The following is a 21,816-nucleotide window of genomic DNA, read 5'->3' as shown; positions in this document are numbered from 1 at the left end:
GGCACTAATATTACCACATTTTACAGATGAAGAAACTGAGGTACAAGAGGTAAAGGGACTTGCCCAAGATTCCACAGCTGGTTAGCAAAGGAGCCAGGAAGTTCTGGCCACCAAGCGCTATGCTCTATGGCCCAACATCGATACATGGCTATGGATATGTTTAAAATGTCATCTAGGTCAATCTCATTCTGTGAGCTCACGGGGTCGCTACACAATGTCATCGGAATGACCATAGAGTCATGCGCTCTGATGAGAGGGGAAGGATTCAGAAGCGAACATATGCTTTCCCAGCCATGCCGTTTGGACAGAGCAGGGTATGTTGGGGCTGTGGCTTGTCCCCAGTGCAGTCACGGTACACAGAACGAAGAGCCAGGTGGGGCTGGAATAACCACTGTGTCCCCTACCCCAAAGTCACTGGGGCTGGAGTTGGGGCCAGAGGCCTTTGAGAGCCTGGCAAGGTGTCCGTGCAGGGGCTTCGTACCATACATCCATTGGGGTGGCCGGGAGCTCTTTCTGAGACCCCTGGGGATGGCCAGACATGCAGGGTCTGGTTGGCATCACAGCTGTGGCAGGTCCTCCATGAGAGGAGAATGTGTGTGGTTAGAAGCCCCGGCTCTGCTGTCTGAATTGCAGCCAGACTTCTTCTTGGGAGACATGGGGGTGTCTTAGAACCTGTGTCTCCTCTGAACCAGTGAGAAAGAAGCCTTTGTGCAGATAGGTCTCCTGGGGAAAGGAGTGTCCATCTGGGACCAGACTGAGTGCTCCCACCTTGCACCCTCACTATCCCTCTCCTCTTTCTCCCCGGGATTTCAGAAATCTCCTTGAGCGCGGACTTCACTCGCACTGGCAAAATGAAGTCCACCGGAGGCAGGAAGGACCAGGTATGGCTCGACCTTGTCCGGCGCCCCAAATGCTCCCGTAACTCCACTGGCTTCTCCTAGCGCGCCCCCTGGTGGTGATGAGGTGAACAGCTGTCTGTCTCATGTATCCTTGTTAATAGTAAACGAAACAAATTTAAGAAGAACAGGAAAAAAAAGAAAATTAAAATCACGAATACCATTACCGTTTTGGTTTACATAGGTCCCATCTATTCTACAAAACTAGATTTTCATGATTGTGGGTTCAGAGAATGTGTTGTCCCACAAACTGGAAACTAGACTCACCCAGTTCATGCACAGCAGAGAGAAAATTTGCAGGCAGGTCTCAACTCTGGCTCAAAAATTCCCTATACTATGGGGAATTCCATGGCGGTCCAATGGTTAGGACTCCACACTTTCACTGCAGGGGGCACGGGTTCGATTCCTGGTCGGGGAAATACGATCCCGCAAGCGCAAAGCGCAGCCAAAAAAAAAAAAAATCCCCTATACTAGACTTTAGCTACTGGTGGGAGAGGTTCACATGAGGTGAATAATAAAGAAAAGAGGCAGGGGATAGAGGAGGGAAGGAGCCAGGTGGGGAGAGGGAATGTATGTTGCAGAAATATAGGGTGATGTCGTACGCAGGTGATGAATCGTCTTAACTGGGGTCCATGGATAAACCTCAGGGTGTCCCTGAAACCCCAAAGCTGCCTGCACATTTTTGTGCTGGTGTGCACTGCATTTTATTTATTTATTATTTTGGCCACACTGTGTGCCTTGCCGGATAGTATTTCCCCAACCAGGGATCGAACCCGTGCCCCCTGCAGTGAAAGCACCGAGTCCTAACTGGACCGCCAGGGAATTCTCCATATGCTGGTGTGCACTTTAAGATGATATGACCTGTCAAAAATTAATATCCCTTTGTGGGGTCAGTCAAAAGTGGGGGGAAGAATTACAGCTCTGGGAGTGGAATTCATCCTTGGGTCCCTCCCAAAACACAGTCATTCCCCGGGGGAGAATGCTCTCCTACAAACAGAAGACGTCATCACTATTAGATTCCTGCTGGGAGGGGCTGCTCAATTTGCTTTCATCTTTGGGCAGACAGTAACCAACTGCTAGGAATAGTGCCCACACTTTGGTGAAGGAGTAATTAAGAGTTCTCAGAAGAGGAGCTATTTAGATTTGAGTCTAGACACAAATATTTAGTGCAGTTTGGTTTGCTAATCCAACAGTTTTTAAAAGCTGTTGAAATCAATTTTACTGTCTTGGACTCCTTTTTTTAAATGGATGAGTGGAATTTGTTTATGACTTTCGGGGCAGGCAAAAATCCACTCTTGGGACCAAAACATTACCTGATGTGGGAACAAAATGTGTAAATCACAAAAGGCTATCGAGGTGCTAGGGCAAGGTGGCTGGGCTTTCCCAGGAGTTGGAGGGACATACACAGGTTCCTAAGTGTGCCCCATCTCTGCTGGGTGTCCACAGAGGACCTGGACCTGGGGCCCTCATGGGCAGGGCGCCATCCTGCTAGTGAACTGTGACAGAGACAATCCCAAATCTTCCACTGTGGACTGCAAGGATGACCAGCTTGACAGCCAAGGTAAAGACCCCCCAAGAACCAATGGGAATAGAACATTGCCTTTTTGTGAAGCCTTTTGTCCTGAGCCTTGTAACAGCCCTCGGAAACCAGGGTTATTGGAAGCATGTTCTTTTTAGCATGCCTGTTATGCAGGTGAAGGAATGGACAGGGGTCCTGAGAGGGCAAGTAACCTGCCCAAGGTCACACAGCAGCCAGGGAAGAGCTGGGAGCAACGCTCAGTCTCCCAATGCCTCCTCCAGGGCCCAATTTCCATCCCCAGCCCGTTAACCACCCAAACTTCTGCTCTTGGGTCAAACCTGGGGCCCAAAATAATTCAAAATGAAAGCCTGACTAGAGCCCCAAATTCATGCCAGAGCAGCCCTGAGCCCCTGCCATAGGCTGGGCGCTGCTCGGACCAGTTCAGAATTCTTAACTCATTTGATCCTTCAGCTCAAGTTTCAGAAGTATGTATGGTCCTCACCCCCACTTTACAGATGGAAAAACTGAGGTATGGGGAAGTGAAGCAATTTGCTCTGGGTCACACAGCTAGTAAGTCACAGGCTCAGGATTTGAACCCAGGCATCCCAACACCAGGGCAGGTTTAGGGGCACAAGTTGGGCGCAGGGTCCCTGCTGGCGCACCTCTGAGGCATGGCCAGGGTGGAAGACCTGCACTGGAGGAGGGCGCCGAGGGGGGCAGGATTATTTGGCCAGGGCAGCAGCTGCCGCCTTCCTGGGGAGTTGCTAGAATGGCCTAGAAATGGATGCATTTTGAAGTTGCATGGAGTTGGTCTGGCCTGATGCCAGGGAGCAGCCTCTACACGCTGCCTGGCACACAGTAATAACCAACCAGCCCGGGCGCTATAATATGCACTTTACACATATGACTGCACCCTTCCCTCCATGTGGGCTCTGCGCTCAGCCCTGTGTATTTACAAGGAAGCAGAGGGACGGAGAGCTGAAATACCTCCCCAAGCCCACAGAGATCCAGGGTTCAAACCCCGCCCACTCCAGTGCCCTTGACCACGTGACTCTTGTCCAGCCTCTGACTCTCGTCCATCTTCAATCTCCCCAAGCCTTTGCCGGCCACTATTCAGGTTGGCTCACTTCGCACGCAGGCCCCGGGGAGAAACCTTTCCACTCATTCACCCCACAAATAATTATTGAGCACCTGCCTTGTGCTAGGCATTGTTCTAGATGCTTCTCGGAGCTGGGAACAGAGCAACAAACAAGATAAATGTGATTTCTGCTTTGGCCAGCTTACATCCTAAGTTCATCCTAGTGGGAGAGGACCAAAACCTTGAATTCCTTTAATTCTAAAATGAAAAATATTGTTTAAATACTGGAAAGAGCATAAGGAAAATAAAGCAGGTGACGTGATGAGGGTGGTCTTGGGTGGGGGGGCGTAGTCTCAGGGGCCTGCGTCTCAGGCCATGCCCTTCTCATTCCAGACCTGAAGGACATGTCCTTGGTGATCCTGAGCACGAAGACCCCCAGGGACTTCAGCAAGCACCAGCTGGTGCTCCATGTGGCCAAGTCTGAGATGGATAAAGTCAGGTGTTTCGAGCCAATGGTGAGTCGCCCTTGGCCGTCACCTTGGTGTTCCCTTCCCATCCCAGCCAATGGGACTCAGCCCCTTCACACACACTTCAGTGAATAATTCCTGAGCACCTACCCTGTGCCAGGTTCTAAGAACTGAGGATGCAGCAGTAAGCACGATGGACATCTCTGCCCACTGCCTTGTAGAAAGGGCACAGACAAAATGCAGCAAACAAGATGATGTCTGGTGCTGGGTGAGCACGAGAAGGAAATGACCTCCCTCCCAAGGACTGTTGTAGCTGTTCTTTGTGTGTCTGTCTCTGTCACACACACACACACACACACACACACACACACACACAGGACTGTTGTGTACAGAGGTTTTTGAATCCAAGCTGACTGCACATCAGAACTGTAATATGTAATAATTTGTTCTCCAACAACCTGGTGATCAGAGACATCAGTAACTTCTCAGCGGCTTGCGAGCACCTGCCACTGAGTGCCGGGCTCGGTTCTAGGCAAAGAACAAAACAAAGTCTCTGCCCTCATGTCACTTTCATCTTAGCGGGTTGAGAGCAATGATATGTAAAATCATTAAGTAAAGTGTCTAGTGCCTCAGATGGCATTAAATGCTACACAGAGGGATGCAACAGTGAAAAGGAAGAGAACGAGGGGTGTGGGGAAGGGGGGCTGGGGAAGGCTTCCCCCAGAAGGTGTCATTGAGCAGACAGAGGTGTGGGAACACCCAGGGGAACAGCACTCCTGGCAGAGGGAACCACAGGTGCAAAGGCCCTGAGGTGGGATGTGCCCATGGGCTTGAGGAATGTAGGGAGGCTGGCTCCGCTGGAGTGCATAATGCAAGGGTTAGGCGGGGGTGGGGGGATGAGGGTGGAGAAGAAAGGCCAGAGGGGAAGGGGCTGGGTCAGGGAGGCAGGAAATGACTGTGGCTTCTAGTCTGTGTGCGGTGGGGGGCCATCTGAGGGCTGTGCAGAGGCGCAACTTGATCTGACTTCCATTCAAACCTCAGCGATTAGACTGACATTGGTTTGGCCACAAACCAACTCCTTGCCTCTATGGAGGTATCACCTCCTCCAGGAAGCCTTCCCTGACCTCCCAGAACTTACTACTATCTGTAATTTTGACTGTCTTTGCTCCTCCCTACTTACCCAGGAGATTGTGCACTCCCTGGGGACCAGGACAGTGACTGTCACCCTGGTCTTTCCAGGTGTCACCTGAGAGCAGGTGATAGGGAGTGAATGGATGGATGAATGAATGAATGAACTATAACGTATATTGGACTTTCTGCAAAGTTGTGAATGACTCAGGCACCCTCATCGCTCCATTCCTGGACCTCCATCGGGAGGGCGAGGGCGGGGCCTTTAGTCCCTTCCTCCTAAGGGGAGGCTCCTGCCAGATCCAGCTGTGAGGGATCCTTAGGGGTGAGATGCCACGGCCTTGGGAAGGCATCACACACCAAGACAAGGTCTCAGAAGTCGGGACGCAGACCTGGGCCTCCCCTGCTCTCTCCCAGCAGACAAACAGCCCTCCAGGTACGGCATGATCCTGGGGCCACGGCACCCCTCTCACCCCCTGGAGCTCCAGGGTGGCCATCACAGCACAGACTTCTATGTGGAGGGCCTGGCTTCCCCAGACGCCAGCTTCCCAGGGCTCGTTTCCCTCAATGTCTCCCTGCTGCACATAATAACTGTGATATGTAATAATTTGTCCCCTCAGAGGGCAGCCTGTGAGTCTTCTGCACCGGAAACCCCTGGGCACTCATTTAAAATGCACGTTCTGGGCCAGCCTCTGAACCGCTGGGTCTCGACTCTGGGGACGGGACGGGGCCCAGCTGTGTTTTCACAAGTTGCCGGGGGAGGCTCCTGCAGTCTGAGAGCCCCTGCTAACCATGCGGGGTCACAGGGGGACCTTCCCCTCTCCTCTTCCCATTGCTTTGGAGCAGAAGGGGTGAGAACGTAACCCCATGGTCAGGACGCAGGCTGGAAGCCAGCAAGGCCTGGGTTCGAATCCAGATGGCGTGACCTTGAGCTCTGACCTCCTCATTCTGTCTCCTCCTCGGTGGAAGGCTGCCCACTAGCTCCCTTCCTGGGTTGTTACCAGAGTTTAGTGAGCTATGCTTGCTAAGAGCAGAGACACAGGGTGAGCTGCGGTCTCTGTCCAGGCTCCAGGTGCCTTGGAGCACCCACCGTGCCCCTCCCCTCCTCCATCCAGCCCTGAGGTCCTGCTCCATCCCTAGAGACACCCCAGGGGGTCCAGCTTGCCCCCTCAAGGCCAGCCAAGGCCACTGGCTGCTGAATCAAGGGCACCGAGGAGGTTGTTTTTTCTGTTTTTAGGTTATTTGCAAATGAGGATTTCCTGAAGTCAGTGGCTGCTCTGGCCAAGAAAGCCAGGTGCAGGCTGACGGTCTGTGCCAAGGAGGAGAGCACGAATGACCGGTGGATGCAGGTGCGTGGCCCGGGCACACAGGAGGCGCATCCCTGAGGGTCAAGGGACACGGGGACCTGGGCTCCTAGGGCTCGGCCGAGCACCTGGCTGGTCACCCTTCCTCAGACAGGCGGGGAGTTAGGAGCCTCTGAGGGTCCTCACAGACGGAGCGCTCAGGCAAGTGACTCCACTGACATCTACTGTGGACACGTCACGCCCGCCGTGGTCAACAAGATGACCACCTTCCTGCTTGAAAACTCTCAGACAACTTCAGGAAATTGAGGAAATGCTGCAAAGCTCAGGGGGCTGGAGCTCAACCATTCCCCCTAGCAGCCTCCCTCCAAGCCAGCCTTCCCGGGCTCGGCCACCAGGCCAGGCCACACCCCTGCTCCAGCACTTTCCATGGCTCCCATCTCCTCCTTCTCAGCTTGCCTCTCAATCTGGCTGTCCCACACCGGCCACACTGGATCACCATTCCGTCTCTGTGCCAGGCTCCCCCTCCACCCCGTCGTGCCATGAGCCCCCTGAGGGCAGAGAGGGAGTCTCATTCAGCTCAGCACCGAGAACCTGGCATTGGGTGGTGCTAGTGGGCAGTTGGCGGGCTGACCGAGCCTCCGTGCCTCTCCTTCCATGCTGCCCGCCCTGCTCCCACCCCATCCCATAGCCCTGTTCCTTCTCTCCAGCCGCCCTCCCCATTCCCACCCCCACGTCCAAATCAGTCCCATCCAATCCCAGCTCGAATCCCCTCCGTAAATGTCCTCAATCCTTCCAGCGGGAATTCATTCCTCTTTCTTCTAAACCTCCAAATAATACCCTCTCTTCCTTTCTCATCCTTCCATCTGTGTTAAATCAGGTTGAACCAGAAGAAATGGCTGATATGCCGCCATTTTTTACCTCCAAGAATGGCAATTTCGGATGGTTCAGCTAATAGTGATGTGTCCAAGATCACGCCTGCCTGCTAAAATACAGGCAGGATGTGTACCCCATTCATTTCTGCACCCTCCCCGTCTCTGCCCCATGGGCTCGGCCGGGGCCTCACCTGCCCTCTTTTGGGGCGGAGCTACTGCTGCTCTTTCTCGCTCTTTTTTTTTTTTTTTTGCGGTACGGGGGGCCTCTCACTCTTGTGGCCTCTCCCGTTGCGGAGCACAGGCTCCAGACGCGCAGGCGGCCATGGCTCACGGGCCCAGCCGCTCCGTGGCACATGGGATCTTCCCAGACCGGGGTACGAACCCGTGTCCCCTGCATCGGCAGGTGGACTCTCAACCACTGCGCCACCAGGAAAGCCCTCTTTCTCTTTTTTTAAAATTAATTTTGACTGGAGTATTGTTGCTTTACAATGTTGTGTTAGTTTCTGCTGTACAGCAAAGTGAATCAGTTACACATATACATATGTCTTCTCTTTCTTAGATTCCCTTCCCTTTGAGGTCACCACGAGCATTGAGTAGAGTTCCCTGTGCTATAAAGTAGGTTCTTTTTAAGAACTCTCCTCTGACCCGTCCCAACTGAATCAGGAGTCCCTCCTCCGTGTTCCCGAAGACCCCTCACCTCCCTCCCATCACCTCCTAGCACCGGGTGGTGAGTGCCCAGCTCCTGGATCCCCCCTTGAGGACAGGCTCGTACACCATGGGTCCCTGGCATCTGGCCGGGCACTTACCAGGAGCGAGAGTGAAGGGCACACCATTGATTCCACTACACGTTTGTTCAAATACAGGATAGTAAGCTCTGCTTTCCCGGAGCCCCTCCTCTGGAGTTGAATGTCCCACGTGCATTTGCCCTTGACGGCAAGGGGGAGCGTGTGGATGGTTCCACACCCCCATCCCTGCGCTGGGGGTTGAGACCCAGGCAGTGCACGTAACAGCCTTCCCTGCACTCTCTCTTCACAGGATGAGATGGAGATCGGCTACATCCAAGCCCCACACAAAACGCTGCCCGTGGTCTTTGCCTCCCCAAGGAACAGAGGCCTGAAGGATTTCCCCATCCAATGCATGCTGGTACGTACTAGGCGGGGATGGGCACCAGCGCTGAAACCCTTGCCTTGAGGCCTCCTTCCTCCTTTTCTGTCTCCCACCCCCGCCTGCTGCTGAGCATCCTGCAGGTGTGCGTCCTGCCCAAGCAGCCACCACACAGGTGGCTGCGGGGCATTTTTGTGATGTGATGAGATCTGGCTCTTCCCTTCCCAGAGCCCTTTCTGGCCATGAGCTCACTTTGTCCTCAGGAAAACCCTGCCGAGGACATAAGTCCTCTCCATAGATGCTCTTGGGACTTCCCTGGCGGTCCAGTGGATTAGACTTCACGCTCCCACTGCAGGGGGCACGGATTCGATCCCTGGTCGGAGAGCTAAGATCCCACATACTGTGCAATGCGGCCAAAAAAAAAAAAAAAAAAGATGCTCTTGCTGGAAGGTGAGGGTAGGGCCAGGACCAGAACCTTCCCCAATGTCCAGCTGGAGGCTCTGTCTTTTGGGTGGGAGGCTGGTCTTTGGGGGGCTCCCTCTGGGACATGGGGGTGTTCAGGATCAGAGTGGTCACTTCCTCGGTGTGACTTTGTCAGCCAAGGTCTCTACGTGTGTTTGGGGGGTGGGGCGAGGGTGACATATTAGTGAGTCATGCTTGACTAACCTGGCAGTTTCGGGCAAACTCAGCAAAGAACAATAATAATAATAGTAATAATAATGATTACATTTAGTGAGCACGCGTTCTGTGGCATTCAAAGGGCTAAATTCTTACATGAGCGGACTCATTTAATCTAACAACCTCTAAGGTAGATGCTATCACTAGACCCATTTTTTTTTTTTTTTTTGCGGTACACGGGCCTCTCACTGTTGTGGCTTCTCCCGTTGCGGAGCACAGGCTCCGGACGCGCAGGCTCAGCGGCCATGACTCACGGGCCCAGCCGCTCCGCGGCATGTGGGATCTTCCCGGACCGGGGCACGAACCCGTGTCCCCTGCATCGGCAGGCGGACTCTCAACCACTGCGCCACCAGGGAATCCCTAGACCCATTTTATAGATGAAGAAACTGAGGCTCAGAGAGGTGAAGCAGCTTTCCTGAAGTCACACAAAAAGAGAGTGAAGCTAGAATTCAAACTGGGCCATGAGCACCCTGCTTCCTGCTTTGCCAGTAAGACCCCAGGCCTGCGATCTGAGCCTGGACAGCCCCCTAACCTCAGGCACCAGGGAAAACAAAGGAAAGAGTGCGGGGTGCAAGGTTTGCTGTGGTGAATGGCTTTCCAAGGAGCACCCTGTGCCCCAAGGGGAAAGGAAGCAGCCCTGCCCACGCAGGAGGCTTTGAAAAGAAACTTGAGTTTAACTCGCTTGTTCTCCTGTGCTGAGTGGTGACAATGAGGGGATTTAGTTGGGGTCACTGGTGTCTCTCTGCCACAGAATCAGGTTAATCCTGTTTCAGGAGCAGCAGGATGAATTTGCCAGCTGTGCTGAGACTTTGGCCCTTCTCGCTGATTTCAGTCCTATTGTGTTCCATGGCCATGTCTCCAAGAGTGAGGAAGGCTAGGCTCTCTGATGTCACAAGCCAGGTGCCAGGCAGGCAGACAGACACCGCAGCACAGGTGTCCTCACCCAACCCACAGACAGCCTCGGAAGAGGGGGGCTGCGACGGTCTCTTAGCCACTCTCGTCTGGGGTATTCAAATCACTCAGGAAAAGAATTGGGATCAAAGTCAAACTCCTCGAAAAGGGAACCCTCTTGCACTGCTGGTGGGAATGTAAATTGATGCAGCCACCGTGGAGAACAGTATGGAGGTTCCTTAAAAAACTACAACTAGAACTACCATACGACCCAGCAATCCCACTACTGGGCATATACCCTGAGAAAACCATAATTCAAAAAGAGTCATGTACCACAATGTTCATTGCAGCTCTATTCACAATAGCCAGGACATGGAAGCAACTTAAGTGTCCATCGACAGATGAATGGATAAAGCAGATGTGGTACATATATACAATGGAATATTACTCAGCCATAAAAAGAAATGAAATTGAGTTATCTGTAGTGAGGTGGATGGACCTAGAGTCTGTCATACAGAGTGAAGTAAGTCAGAAAGAGAAAAACAAATACCGTATGCTAACACATATATATGGAATCTAAAAAACAAACAAAAAAAGGTTCTGAAGAACCTAGGGGCAGGACAGGAATAAAGACGAAGACATAGAGTATGGACTTGAGGATATGGGGAGGGAAAGGGTAAGCTGGGACGAAGTGAGAGAGTGGCATGGACATACATACACTACCAAACATAAAATAGAGAGCTAGTGGGAAGCAGCCGCATAGCACAGGGAGATCAGCTCCGTGCTTTGTGACCACTTAGATGGGTGGGATAGGGAGGGTGGGAGGGAGGGAGATGCAAGAGGGAGGAGATATGGGGATATATGTATAGCTGATTCACTTTGTTATAAAGCAGAAACTAACACACCATTGTAAAGCAATGACACTCCAATAAAGATGTTAAAAAGAAAAAGTCAAACTCCTCGCCAGGTAACGGCCCCATCTGCTTCTCCAACCCCGTCATGGGCCACTTTCCCTGTCCCTCACCTGGCTCCAGCCCCACTGGCCTCCTTCCTGTTCTTCAAATGTACCCAACTTGTGCTTGCCCCAGGGCCTTTTCATATGCTGTTCCCGCTTCCCGGTCAGCTTCCCGGTTCACATGTCTGGCTGCTTCTCCACCTTCAGGTCTCAGCTTCAATGCCCTCCTTAGTGAGGCCATCCTGGTACTGAAGGACACATCCACGCCCCTGGCATTCTCCACTGTAGCACTGCTGGTTCCTTCTGTTATAAATCACCAGACTGTTTACTTTCCATCCTCTGTCTCCCCGCTAGACTGGAAGCACCACAAGGGCACGCCTGGGCTGTAGTGCCCATCACTGTACACCAGGCACTTGGCATGCAGCTTACACGTGGTGGGTGTTCTCCCACAAGACAACATCAGTACATTTTAAACCGGTCAGTGGAACACCAGTAGCACTTGCCATAAGTAGAAGCATTGAACCTTGAAGTTAAACAGAATGAAAACAAAAGAGTGCTATTAAATCCAGCTCCACACAAATGACTGCAAAAACTCCGAACCAGGTTTCACCCTCCGCTTGTTAAGACGGGAGGTTAGCGGGTGTTAAGGATGGATTTGCATCACCCGCTCTGGGACTTTCATCTTTGATGAACCAGAAAGACCGGAGGAGAACTTGGCCACATTCTAAGCCTGTGCTGGAATCTGTAGCGAGTAGCACATGTGAGCATCTCCTGCACATCTTGTTCTGGGTTGGGGGGCCCTTCTCCAGACCATGGATACCGCTTCATTCGCCTGCAGAAATCCAAGCCTGCAGCCTAGGTAGCTTTCTTCTCATGGCGACAGCCAAGGCAGTGACTTGGATGAATTTGCTATTCATTCATCAACTGTTCTTTGAGCACATACTCTGTGCCCAGCCCTGTTCTAGGCACTTGGAATCTATTGGTGAGCAATGCCAAGGCCCCTGCCCTCATGGAGCTGACATTCTAGCCCAGAGAGATTGACAAGGAACAATATGTTTAATGAAGAAATACATTACATTATATGTTGGGAGGTGAAATCAAGTACTACAGAAAAAGAAAGAGCAGAATCAAGGGGCTCACAGGTGCCAGAGTGGTGGGGGGACTGGATTGCAATTTTAAATACAATGGCCAGGGGAGGCCTCTTTGAGAAGCTGACGCTGGAGCAAAAACAGGAAAGAGGTGAAGAAGTTGACTCTGTAGATATCTTGGTGAAGAGTGTTCTGGGCGGTGGAACAGCCAGTGCAAAGGCCCTGAGGCAGGGCATGCCTGGCATGTTCACAGAATAGCGAGGAGGCCTGAAGGGGTGGAGCTGAGTGAGCAAGAGGCAAAGTGGAGGTGACGGCAGAGGAGAGGCAGAGAGGTGACGGGGATGAGGTGTAGTGGGGAGACGGATCCTGTGAGCTTCTTGGCCATCGTAAAGCCATTTGTTTAGAATCTGAGAAACTGGGGAATCATTGCAGAGTCTTAAACAGAGAATGATTATGACCTGATTGATGTTATTAAAGAGAACCTCTGGCTGCCCACTGAGAATGGACGGCAGCGGGGCAAGGGTGGGAGCAGGGAGAGTGGGGATGAAGCTGGTGCTGTAACTGGAAAGATGATGGGGTTGCAGACCAGGGGAGCAGGGGAGGGGGTGAGAAACAGCCAGATTTGGGACATGTTTTGAGGACAGAGCCAATGGGATTTCCTGATGCTGTGAGGGAGAGACAAGCCTAGATGACTTCAGGTTTTGACCCTCGTGAGTGGCAGGTGTCATCCCTTGAGATGGGAGGACTGGGGGAGGAACAGGGAACAAGGAGCTGGGAAGCGGGGATCAGCAGTTCTGCTTGGGGCAAATGTGAGATATTTAGTCAACATCCAAGTCAGACATTGTACCACATGTACGGCGTTTGGGAGGGAAATACAGACTGAGATATAAACGTGGGCATGGTCAGCACGTGGACGGTATTTCATGAGACTGGGTGAGATCGTCAAAGGAGGGAGTGAATCAAGGACCAGGTCTGGGGCCCCCAGTGCACAGGAGGCTGAGAGGGAGCAATGGCCGAAGCGAAGTGCAGAAAGTGTGGGAGGGACATGGGGTGACCAGCTGACTCGGATGCTGCTAATGGACAAGGAAGCCTGGGCACTGCCCTTGGGTTTAGCTGTGTGACCACGAAGACCTCGAGGGAGCAGTGTTGACGGCCCAGCCGGGGAGGAAGTCAGGTTGGCATGGGTTTTAGAGAGAAAGGGACGATTTGGAAATGATGGTTTTTAGACTTAAGCTATCACAGACCTCCTTGAGACTAGTCATCTTCCCAGAAAAATGCACCCAAGCTCACTATTTGGAATCTCTTTTCAGGGAGTCTGTGGCCCCCATGAAGCCCCAGGGTACAGACGGTCGACTTGTAGGAAGCCGAGTTATAGGTGCAGTAAGTAGACCGAATGATGGCTCCTCAAATGTGGCCTAATCCCCAGAAGCAGATGCTGTCTTACATGGCAACAGGGGCTTTGCAGATGTGATTAAGTTGGGGATTTTGAGATGGGGATTCTCAGGATCTGGGTGGGCTCTATGTAATCACAGCGCTCCTTGTGAGAGGGAGGAAGGTGGGTTGCGGTGGGAAAATGCATGTGATGACAGCAACAGAGGTTGGAGTGATGGGCATTGAAGAGATGGAAGAAGAGGCGACCAGCCATCGTGGCCACTAGAAGCTGAAAAAGGAAAGAAGATGGATTCTCTGCCAGAGCTTCCAAAAGGAACCAACATGCCACCCCTTGATTTTAGCCCAGCGAAACTGATTCCAGACTTCTGACCTCAGAACCGTAAGAGATAAACGTGTGTTGTCTGAAGCCACGAATTGGGTTACAGCAGCAGCTGGAAACTAATACGGGGATGAGAGGTGTGTCACCTGCCTGGTCTTCTCATGAAGATGGAGATGTAATTAAAAAAAAAAAAGGTATCCCAGGGTCCTGAATCCCTTCCCTGAAGGAGAACCTTGACCCCTTCGCCAAGTCCCAGTCCCGAAGAGACTTCCTTGTTAATCCCCACCTTTGTTGGCTCCCCCACCCCCATCTCCCCATAACACTCCTTTAACCCCGCTTTGGCAGCAAGGAAAGCCAGGAGACGCACCAGGACCTGCAGGATTTCCTCAGTGCCCAGCAGGTGCAGGCCCCTGTGAAACTCTACTCCGACTGGCTGTCTGTGGGCCACGTGGATGAGTTCCTGAGCTTCGTTCCAGTGCACAAGAAGGTGCAGTCCGGGGGGCTCCCTGGAGGAAGCCACATGCCTTCTTCTTGGGTTTCCAAACACAGCTCTGCCTCTGCCTGGGGGTGACTGACCTTACCTTCCTGACTCTGTTTTTCCCTCACCCCCAGGAGGGGGCATGTAAGAGGCGGCCTGCCCAGGTCCAAACCCACACTCCCCGTACCCCCAGCAGAGCCTTCCTCCTTAGAAGACCCAGGGCAAAGCTGACCTCTGACCCCAGGGTTTCTGCCTCCAGGGCTTCTGGCTGCTCCTGGCCAGCCCCAGGTCCTGCAACAAACTGTTCCAGGAGCGAATGAAGGAAGGCCATGGGGAGGCTCTGCTGTTCCAAGGGGTCAAGAGTAAGATGGCTGTGCCTGTTCTTTTACCTGGGAAACTTCCTCTGCCTTCACATGGTCTCCTATTGCCAGACGGAATCATTCAGGCAACAGACGTCTGAGTAGCCACTGAGCACCAGGCTTTGTGCTAAGTGCTGGGGATGCTGTATGAACAGGGCAGAATAGCTCCCTGCCCTCAGGACCCAGAGTCCAGGGCAAAGTGAGTCAAGGAAACAACTAAACACAGGGGCATTGAGGGGTGTCTGAGAGGAGCTCAAGGAAGGCTTCCTGGAGGAGGCGAAGATCAAGCATGAGCGTGAGAGATGAGCAGGAGTTGGCCAGGCAAACGGGGCAGTGGGATGGAAGGAAGAGAGATATTCCAGACAGAAGGAACAGCAAAGGCACAGAGGCAGGAGAACGCAAGATGTGTTTGAGGACCTGAAAAAAGTTCAGTCTGGGTGGAGCACAGAATGAAATATTTTTTTCAGTGAAATCCACAGACACTGGTCAGAGTCAGAGGTTGAAGTCACCATGGCTGAGAGTTTTCACCTAATATCTGTATATGTCCTGTAGCATCAGGCAATGGTCAGACCTCTGATTGCCCCTCCAGAAACGGGATCCCTTTGGAGATAAGAGAATTTAAGGGAGCGAAGTTAAAACTCTTAATGAGAACTTACCCTGATAGATTATTTCATTAAAGTCATCTGCCTCCCAGATGCTCATAATACACCTATATTTTAGGAATCATTGCTGCCCCCATTTTATAGATGGGAAAACTGAGCCCCGACTGGACCTGCTGGGAAGAGCAAAATGGACCTCTGAATTCATCTGCTTTTTTTCTTTTCTTTTTCTCCATGACAGACAAAACCCAGCAGAAAATAAAGGACATTCTGTCAAACGAGAAACTGAGAGAACATAATTCATATGTGGAGGTACTAGCCTGGCTGCCCAGGAGATGCCATATCCCGGGCAGACCCGACACTCCCACCCCCACCTCCAGCCCCCTTCCCTGTGGTTAGAGGCCCAAGGCAGAGCCTTCCACGGGCTCAGTGATGAACAGCCCTGGGATTTGGGTCAATGTGTGTGTGAGAGAGAGAAAGAGAGAGAGGAGACCTTGGTCACCACTACGGGAATACACACAAGGTGATGCACGGAGGAGAGAGAATTGGCAAAGCTGGAGCTGGAGAAAGATGGGGGAAACTCTCAGAAACAGAGGGACAGAGGCAGGAGAGAGGCCAAGCGTTGGAGTGACTGGAAAGGCAGGGACACAGAAGCAGAAAAGAGAGGCAGAGGGACTGAGCAGAGGGAGGGAAGGAGGGAGGAAAAGGAGGTGCCCATCACCGCCTTCCTGACCCTGTCCGTGGTCCTTCCCCTGGCCGGGCCTCAGCCCCACCTGCCCCTCCCCAACGGCAGTCCGCGCCCCGCCCCGTGCTAGCCCCGCCCCGCCCACCGCCGTCCCCTCCTCCCGCCCCCCCAGAAATGCATCGACTGGAACAGGAGCTGGGCGTGAAGGAAGGGGACATCGTGGACATCCCCCAGCTCTTCAAGCTCCAGAAAGGCTTCAAAGGGACCCTCAAGGTGGAAGCCTTTTTCCCAAACATGGTGAGGAAGTGACCTTCTGAGTAGCCTTAAGTCAGAGAGGCCAGCTGGGCACTGGGTCCAGGAGGCTTAGTTGGCTCCTCACCCGTTGGGGTTTGCACGGCCCTATCCGCCTTACAGAGGCTTTAGGCAACCACCTGGGGGTCAAAGACTATCATCGCCCCCACTTTACAGATGATGCCCAGGGAGCCCAGGTCCCTGGCAAGAGGTGGGATTCAGAGCCTGGGGTCTGGCTGAACTGCCCCCTGTGGACTTTCGGTGGCGGGTGAGGTAGGAATGGGGCAGGTTCTGGGGGGCGGAGACAAGCAACAAGCAAGATGCTCTCAGGTCGAATTAAGTACCATGAAGGGAATAAAGGTGGGGCACCTTTTCAGACTGGTCCAGGAAGGCCTCTCTGAGGACGTTAGGCTGGCACTGCCTGGGCTAAGCGGGATTCACCTGTCTGAGGGGTGAACTTGAGGGAGATACACTTTTGTCGAGAACTTTTAACTGACCCCAGCACCATCTTGAAGTCACCTGGTATATATTTCCCGTCCCTCTGCCCTCTTGCTGTGTCTCTTCCAAGAATAGCCAAAGGCCAGGCAGAAACCTCACCCAATTCTACTGGGGTCCTTCAGCCCCTCTCCCGCTGCAGCTGCGGGTTACAGTTCAGGGAAGAGCCTGTAGTCCCTGGCACAGTGGTCTTCAAACTGGGTTCTCCAGGGCCCTGGGGTTCCAAGGTAGGACCTCAAATGCAGTGGTTTAGATTTTGTCTGTTTCATGCACTGAAGTGCTGCAGAAGATTTTGTTTAGAATAAAGCTTCCTTGGCTAAAATGAGACAGGAGGGGGCACCCTCCTCTTAACCCCTGGAATAAAATTGGCCCCAAGCATTTCATTTTTTCTCCAGTTTAGCCCAGCCAGGCAAGAAAGCTGATGCTGACAGATGGGGGATGAGGCATCTCAGATGAAGTAATCAGCTATACTGAGGGCCGACTTCGTACCTCCACTGTGCGCCGCTCCAGAGGGAGCTGGAGCCTGAGCCATGACTCTCCCAGGAGCCCCGTGATGGGCGGTGGGGGCGTGGGCCTGGGCATGGAACAGGCGGAGAAATGAGGAGTGCCAGGCACTTGGCATGGGCTACCTCTGAGCGCTGAGATGCCCCTTCAGTGCCTCGTAAGCCCTGGAGACTGACTCCGTGCTTACAACGAGCTGGCACAGACTCTGCATACAGGTTCTTATCCAATTGCCATAGCAGTGGAAGTGTGTTTGGGTTCTTTTTGCTGGTGGGGCTCAGAGAGGCGAAGTGACTTGCCTAAGGCCACACAGCTATATAATAGTAGTGCTGGGATTCAAATCCATGTTGGCCTGGAGCCCAAATCCTCATCCTTTCACCTCACCAGGCCACCTCCCAATATAACGGAGGAAACATAGTCACTTACATAAGGTATAACATATGGAAGGTGCCCCAAAATAGGTAGTCACTTATTCACCAGATCATATCAACAGATATTTATTAAGTGCCTACTCTGTGCCAGGCACTGTGCTGGGAGCTATGGAAACACAGAGGAGGATGACTAACTCACCGGCAGCTTCACGGAGGCGGTGGTACTTGAGCTGGGCCTTGAGTAATCGAGTTTGCCACAGGGTGGCAGTGGGGAAGGAGAGAGCAGTGGTAAGAATGTGGACCCCGGAGGCCGACAGATTTGAGTAGAAGTCCTAGACTCGCTGGGTGGCCTTAAGTAGCTCACGTTACCGGCCTGGGCCTCAGTTTGCTCACCTGTGAAGCGGGGCTGTTATTTCCAAAGGTCAGAAGAGGAAGGGGGCGCTCAGATGGTGCCGCAGGCTGCACGCTGCTGCCCCTGACCTGGGCTCCCGCTTCTTTGCAGGTGAACATGCTGGTGCTGGGGAAGCGCCTGGGCATCCCCAAGCCCTTCGGGCCCATCATCAATGGCCGCTGTTGCCTGGAGGAGAAGGTACGGTCCCTGCTGGAGCCTCTGGGCCTCCACTGCACCTTCATCGATGACTTCTACACCTACATGTTCAGCAGGGGAATGTGCACTGCGGCACCAACGTGCGCCGGCAGCCCTTCTCCTTCAAGTGGTGGTGCATGGTGCCCTGAGCCCATTCTGCGCCCCCGTCCCCCCGTCCCCGGAAGATCCTGGCCAGAGGCTCTGGTCCCCTGCAGTGAGGCACAGCAAGAGCTCTTGGGGACATTTTGGCTCCCGGGGAGGGGTGGAGGATCACCCTCTGGGCAGTGGCTTGATTCCTTCCCCTCTGCCCCAGCCCCTGAAATCCTCACCGAGGACCCCAACATGGTCATGGCATTGAAAACTCACTTCTGCCGTGAGAAGCTGCAATGACGTTTTTTTGTTTTTTTGGTTTTTTTTTTTTGCGGTACGCGGGCCTCTCACTGCTGTGGCCTCTCCCGTTGCGGAGCACAGGCTCCGGACGCGCAGGCTCAGAGGCCATGGCTCACGGGCCCAGCCGCTCCGCGGCATGTGGGATCCTCCCGGACCGGGGCACGAACCCGCGTCCCCTGCATCGGCAGGCGGACTCTCAACCACTGCGCCACCAGGGAAGCCCCTGCAATGACGTTTTACAGTCACTTTGTATGTGAGGTCAAGCTAATGCTCCTGGCGTTCATTCATTTATTCATTCACTCACTGTCATGGTCGAATTGAATATTACAAACTTGAAGGTTCGACCGGGATACATTGAAGGCCAACATTCCTGCGTATGTCTTTCTTTCCCGGGCATACATTGGGTCTATAAAATTTTCTATGATCTGAGCCTAGTTGATTCTAATCTTCCCAAGGAGCCTCTGAGGGAGACTGAGGGGGGAGGAGGAGGAGGGCTGAGCCCCCCCAGGGGTGCAGCACATCCCCAGAGCTGCACTGAAGTCAGTTTCCAAACAGCCAGCCAGGTGAACTGCCTGAGGTGTACAGATGCTCATTTGATTATTTGCTTTAATGTGTGTGTATGTTAACTGCACTCCTCTGTATTTCATGATTAAAAAAATAAAGTTATAAAAAGTTGACTGGATCACAGGGACACTCGGCAGGAAAGAGCAGCAGAGATGAAGTCCTGGCAGCCTCAGGCTTCGGATACCACAGAGCGATATTTATCAGGTTCGAGGGCAAAGGTGCAGCCTGATTCCTGGTCACATTGTCCTTTGGAAAAAAGGCAACAGACATGGAATGCAAGAACCCAAGGGGGACAGGAGAACTGACTGTCGTTTCAAACACGCAAACGTTTCAGACATCAGCAAATTCTCATTGTCTCTCCCATTTGTCATTTCCGTTCCACCAGCTAGAAAGCCCTGCAAAGCAGAGTCTTGCCCCTCTTGTTTTCTGCTGTGCCACACTCCGTCTAGCTGGACGTGGCGCAGAATAGGAGTCATGGGTTTCGTGGAGTGAGGTTGTTAGTCCCCCCTGTGTCCTTTTCATATGTTTTCTTTTATGGCCCTGACATTAGGACATAAGATTCCCCTGAAGAAAATAAAACTTGGTGACTTGAGGTCTTGATGATTGAGGCCAGATTTTGGCTCCATAGAGCCTGAGATGCTCAGAAAACACCCAGAGATGCTGTTTTCAGGTGGGTCGTGGAGCACATGATGGTGGAAAAAGATGGTCATCCGGAGTGTCTGCCCTCACACAGACTAAGGAGAAAGGGATCCATAAACCCGGTCACCATGTGCTTCTTTCTCTGAAGAGCATCAGCTCCCCCCACCCCCACCCCGCTTGGAATTTGCGGAGGCAGAAGATGCACAAGTGTTTCTTGCGGACAGAAGGGGGCCGTGCACAAGGGGAAGCTGGTGTGAGGTTGTCCCCAGACCTGACCAATAGGGCAGCCTGGAGCAGTGAATGAGCTCAGTAGACAAAAGCGGAAGCCCTTGCCAGATTCCTGGAGCTGCAGAAGGCTGGAGAGATGAGCTGACGGCTAAAGCGGCCCTTGCATCCGCTGAGTGCAAGCGAGCCTCCTCCAACCGCTCATGGGGGATGTGGGGCATCAGTAAAGGAGCCAGGGGAGCCCGAGTGAGAGACAGCACCCGTTTAAGTCCTGCCAGCCCCGTAGAGCATCTTGTGATGGCGCTCAGGAGCAAGAACTTTCCTGCTGCTTCCCTCCCTCCCTCACACCCATCTCCCCTCCCTTCTCCTGCAATCACGTTAGTTTTCTGCAGCTGCTCTAACAAATGACCACAAACTCGGTGGCTTAAAACAACAGAAATTTATCCTCTCACAGTTCTAGAGGCCAGAAGTCCAGAACCAGTTTCACTGGGCTGAAATCAAGATGTCCGCAAGGCCGGTTCCCTTCCGGAGCCCTAGGGGAGAATCCATCCTTTGCCTCTTCCAGCTTCCGGTGGCTGTCGGCATGCCTCGGCGGGTGGCTGCATCGCTCCAGTCTCTGCCTGTGTGGTCGTTGCCTTCTCCTTCTGTGTATGTCACTCCCTCTGCTTCTCTTATAAAGACACTTGTGATGGCATTTACGGCCCATCCAGATAATCCAGGATAATCTTAGCTCAAAAATTCTTAGTCACATCTGCAATCTTAGTCACAACTGCAAGGACTCTTTCTATATGAGATAACACAGGTTCCAGGGATTAGGGCCTTGATATCTTTCGGGGGCTATTATTCAACCTACTACCGGTTAGGAACCACCACTTGCCAGCTGGACAGATAGTAGGGGAAGAAAGAAGCCAAGCATCCCCTTTCCAGAGTTCTACGTTTTGCAGCTGCATTAAATCCTAACGGGAAAGACTTAACTTTTTAAAAATTGAGATATAATTGACATATACGTTGTGTAAGTTTAAGGTGTACAAACGTGTTGATTTGATACATTTATATATTGCAATATGATGACCACTGTAGTGTTAGCTGATACCTCTATCCCATCACATAATTATCACCTTTTGCGGGGGGGATAGATTTAATTTCATAAAAGCAAATTAAGGGGTTTTCTTTTGTGTGGGATTCAACTTTCAAACCTCTGAATTGAGATTGTTTGGTGACTGTTTTATGTCTGGTTCCCAGAAACAGATTCTGCCCACAGGAGGTTTCTGGGCCGGGGGTGGGGTGGGGGGAATGGTGGGAGGGTGCTCTTAGGAACCATAGGTGGGAGGGAGTCTGGGGGGCAGTGGGAGACGATGAACTGGGATGTAGTGACCACAAAGGTTTTGGGAAGTCCCTGGCATGCTCTGGGGCTGGGCCCTGAATTAAGACAAGCAGCCTGCCCTTTGTCTCGCCACATTGGACGTAGCTGCCCCCAAGGAGGGACTGTAACCTTGGGAATTGGCAGTAGACGATTCCAGGAAAGGGACTTGCTGTGAGCAGCCGGAAGCCAACACTCATAGCAGCTGGGGAATTAATGCCTCCGCCCTGAAGAGGGGGTCAGGTGGCATACCATAATGTCCACCAGTGACCCAAAGTGACCATGGGAGTTGATTATCTCAGGAAACATCACTGAGGAACTGAGGGAGGACTTCCTACACTGAATCAGCATGTGAGGAAACATGGGAATCCACGTAAAAGTTGCCTTATGGTTACAAACCCCTCGCTTCATTGGAGAGACCTGGGGAAGCCCACTGGGTTATCTTTTGTGGGGACTGGGGGTCGTTTAGTCATTTGGGCCACAAAAACTTATTGAGTACCTACTATGTCCAGGACTCTCGTGGATGCTGGAGAGTCAGTGGTGAACAGGAATCCCCCTAGAGGGGGTGCAGGACCTGCTCTA

At 52.7% G+C, this 21,816-nt stretch overlaps 1 protein-coding gene across 1 annotated transcript in view; it reads left to right on the top strand.

Moving 5' to 3' along the window:
* Positions 1-18,205, top strand: part of PADI4 (peptidyl arginine deiminase 4) — a 30,740-nt gene extending 12,535 nt beyond the window's left edge. The window contains 15 exon segments of the mRNA XM_060141967.1: positions 814-881; positions 2,343-2,457; positions 3,887-4,012; positions 5,509-5,668; positions 6,326-6,437; positions 8,300-8,407; positions 9,820-9,910; positions 11,100-11,277; positions 14,037-14,178; positions 14,429-14,531; positions 15,369-15,439; positions 15,985-16,000; positions 16,003-16,109; positions 17,973-18,117; positions 18,120-18,205. Coding sequence (XP_059997950.1) covers positions 814-881; positions 2,343-2,457; positions 3,887-4,012; positions 5,509-5,668; positions 6,326-6,437; positions 8,300-8,407; positions 9,820-9,910; positions 11,100-11,277; positions 14,037-14,178; positions 14,429-14,531; positions 15,369-15,439; positions 15,985-16,000; positions 16,003-16,109; positions 17,973-18,117; positions 18,120-18,205 — 1,628 coding nt within the window.
* The last annotated feature ends 3,611 nt before the right edge of the window (positions 18,206-21,816 follow it).

The sequence above is a fragment of the Lagenorhynchus albirostris genome, chromosome 2 (assembly GCF_949774975.1).
Source record: "Lagenorhynchus albirostris chromosome 2, mLagAlb1.1, whole genome shotgun sequence".
Classification (NCBI taxonomy): domain Eukaryota; kingdom Metazoa; phylum Chordata; class Mammalia; order Artiodactyla; family Delphinidae; genus Lagenorhynchus; species Lagenorhynchus albirostris.
This window is presented reverse-complemented; position numbering and strand designations above follow the sequence as displayed.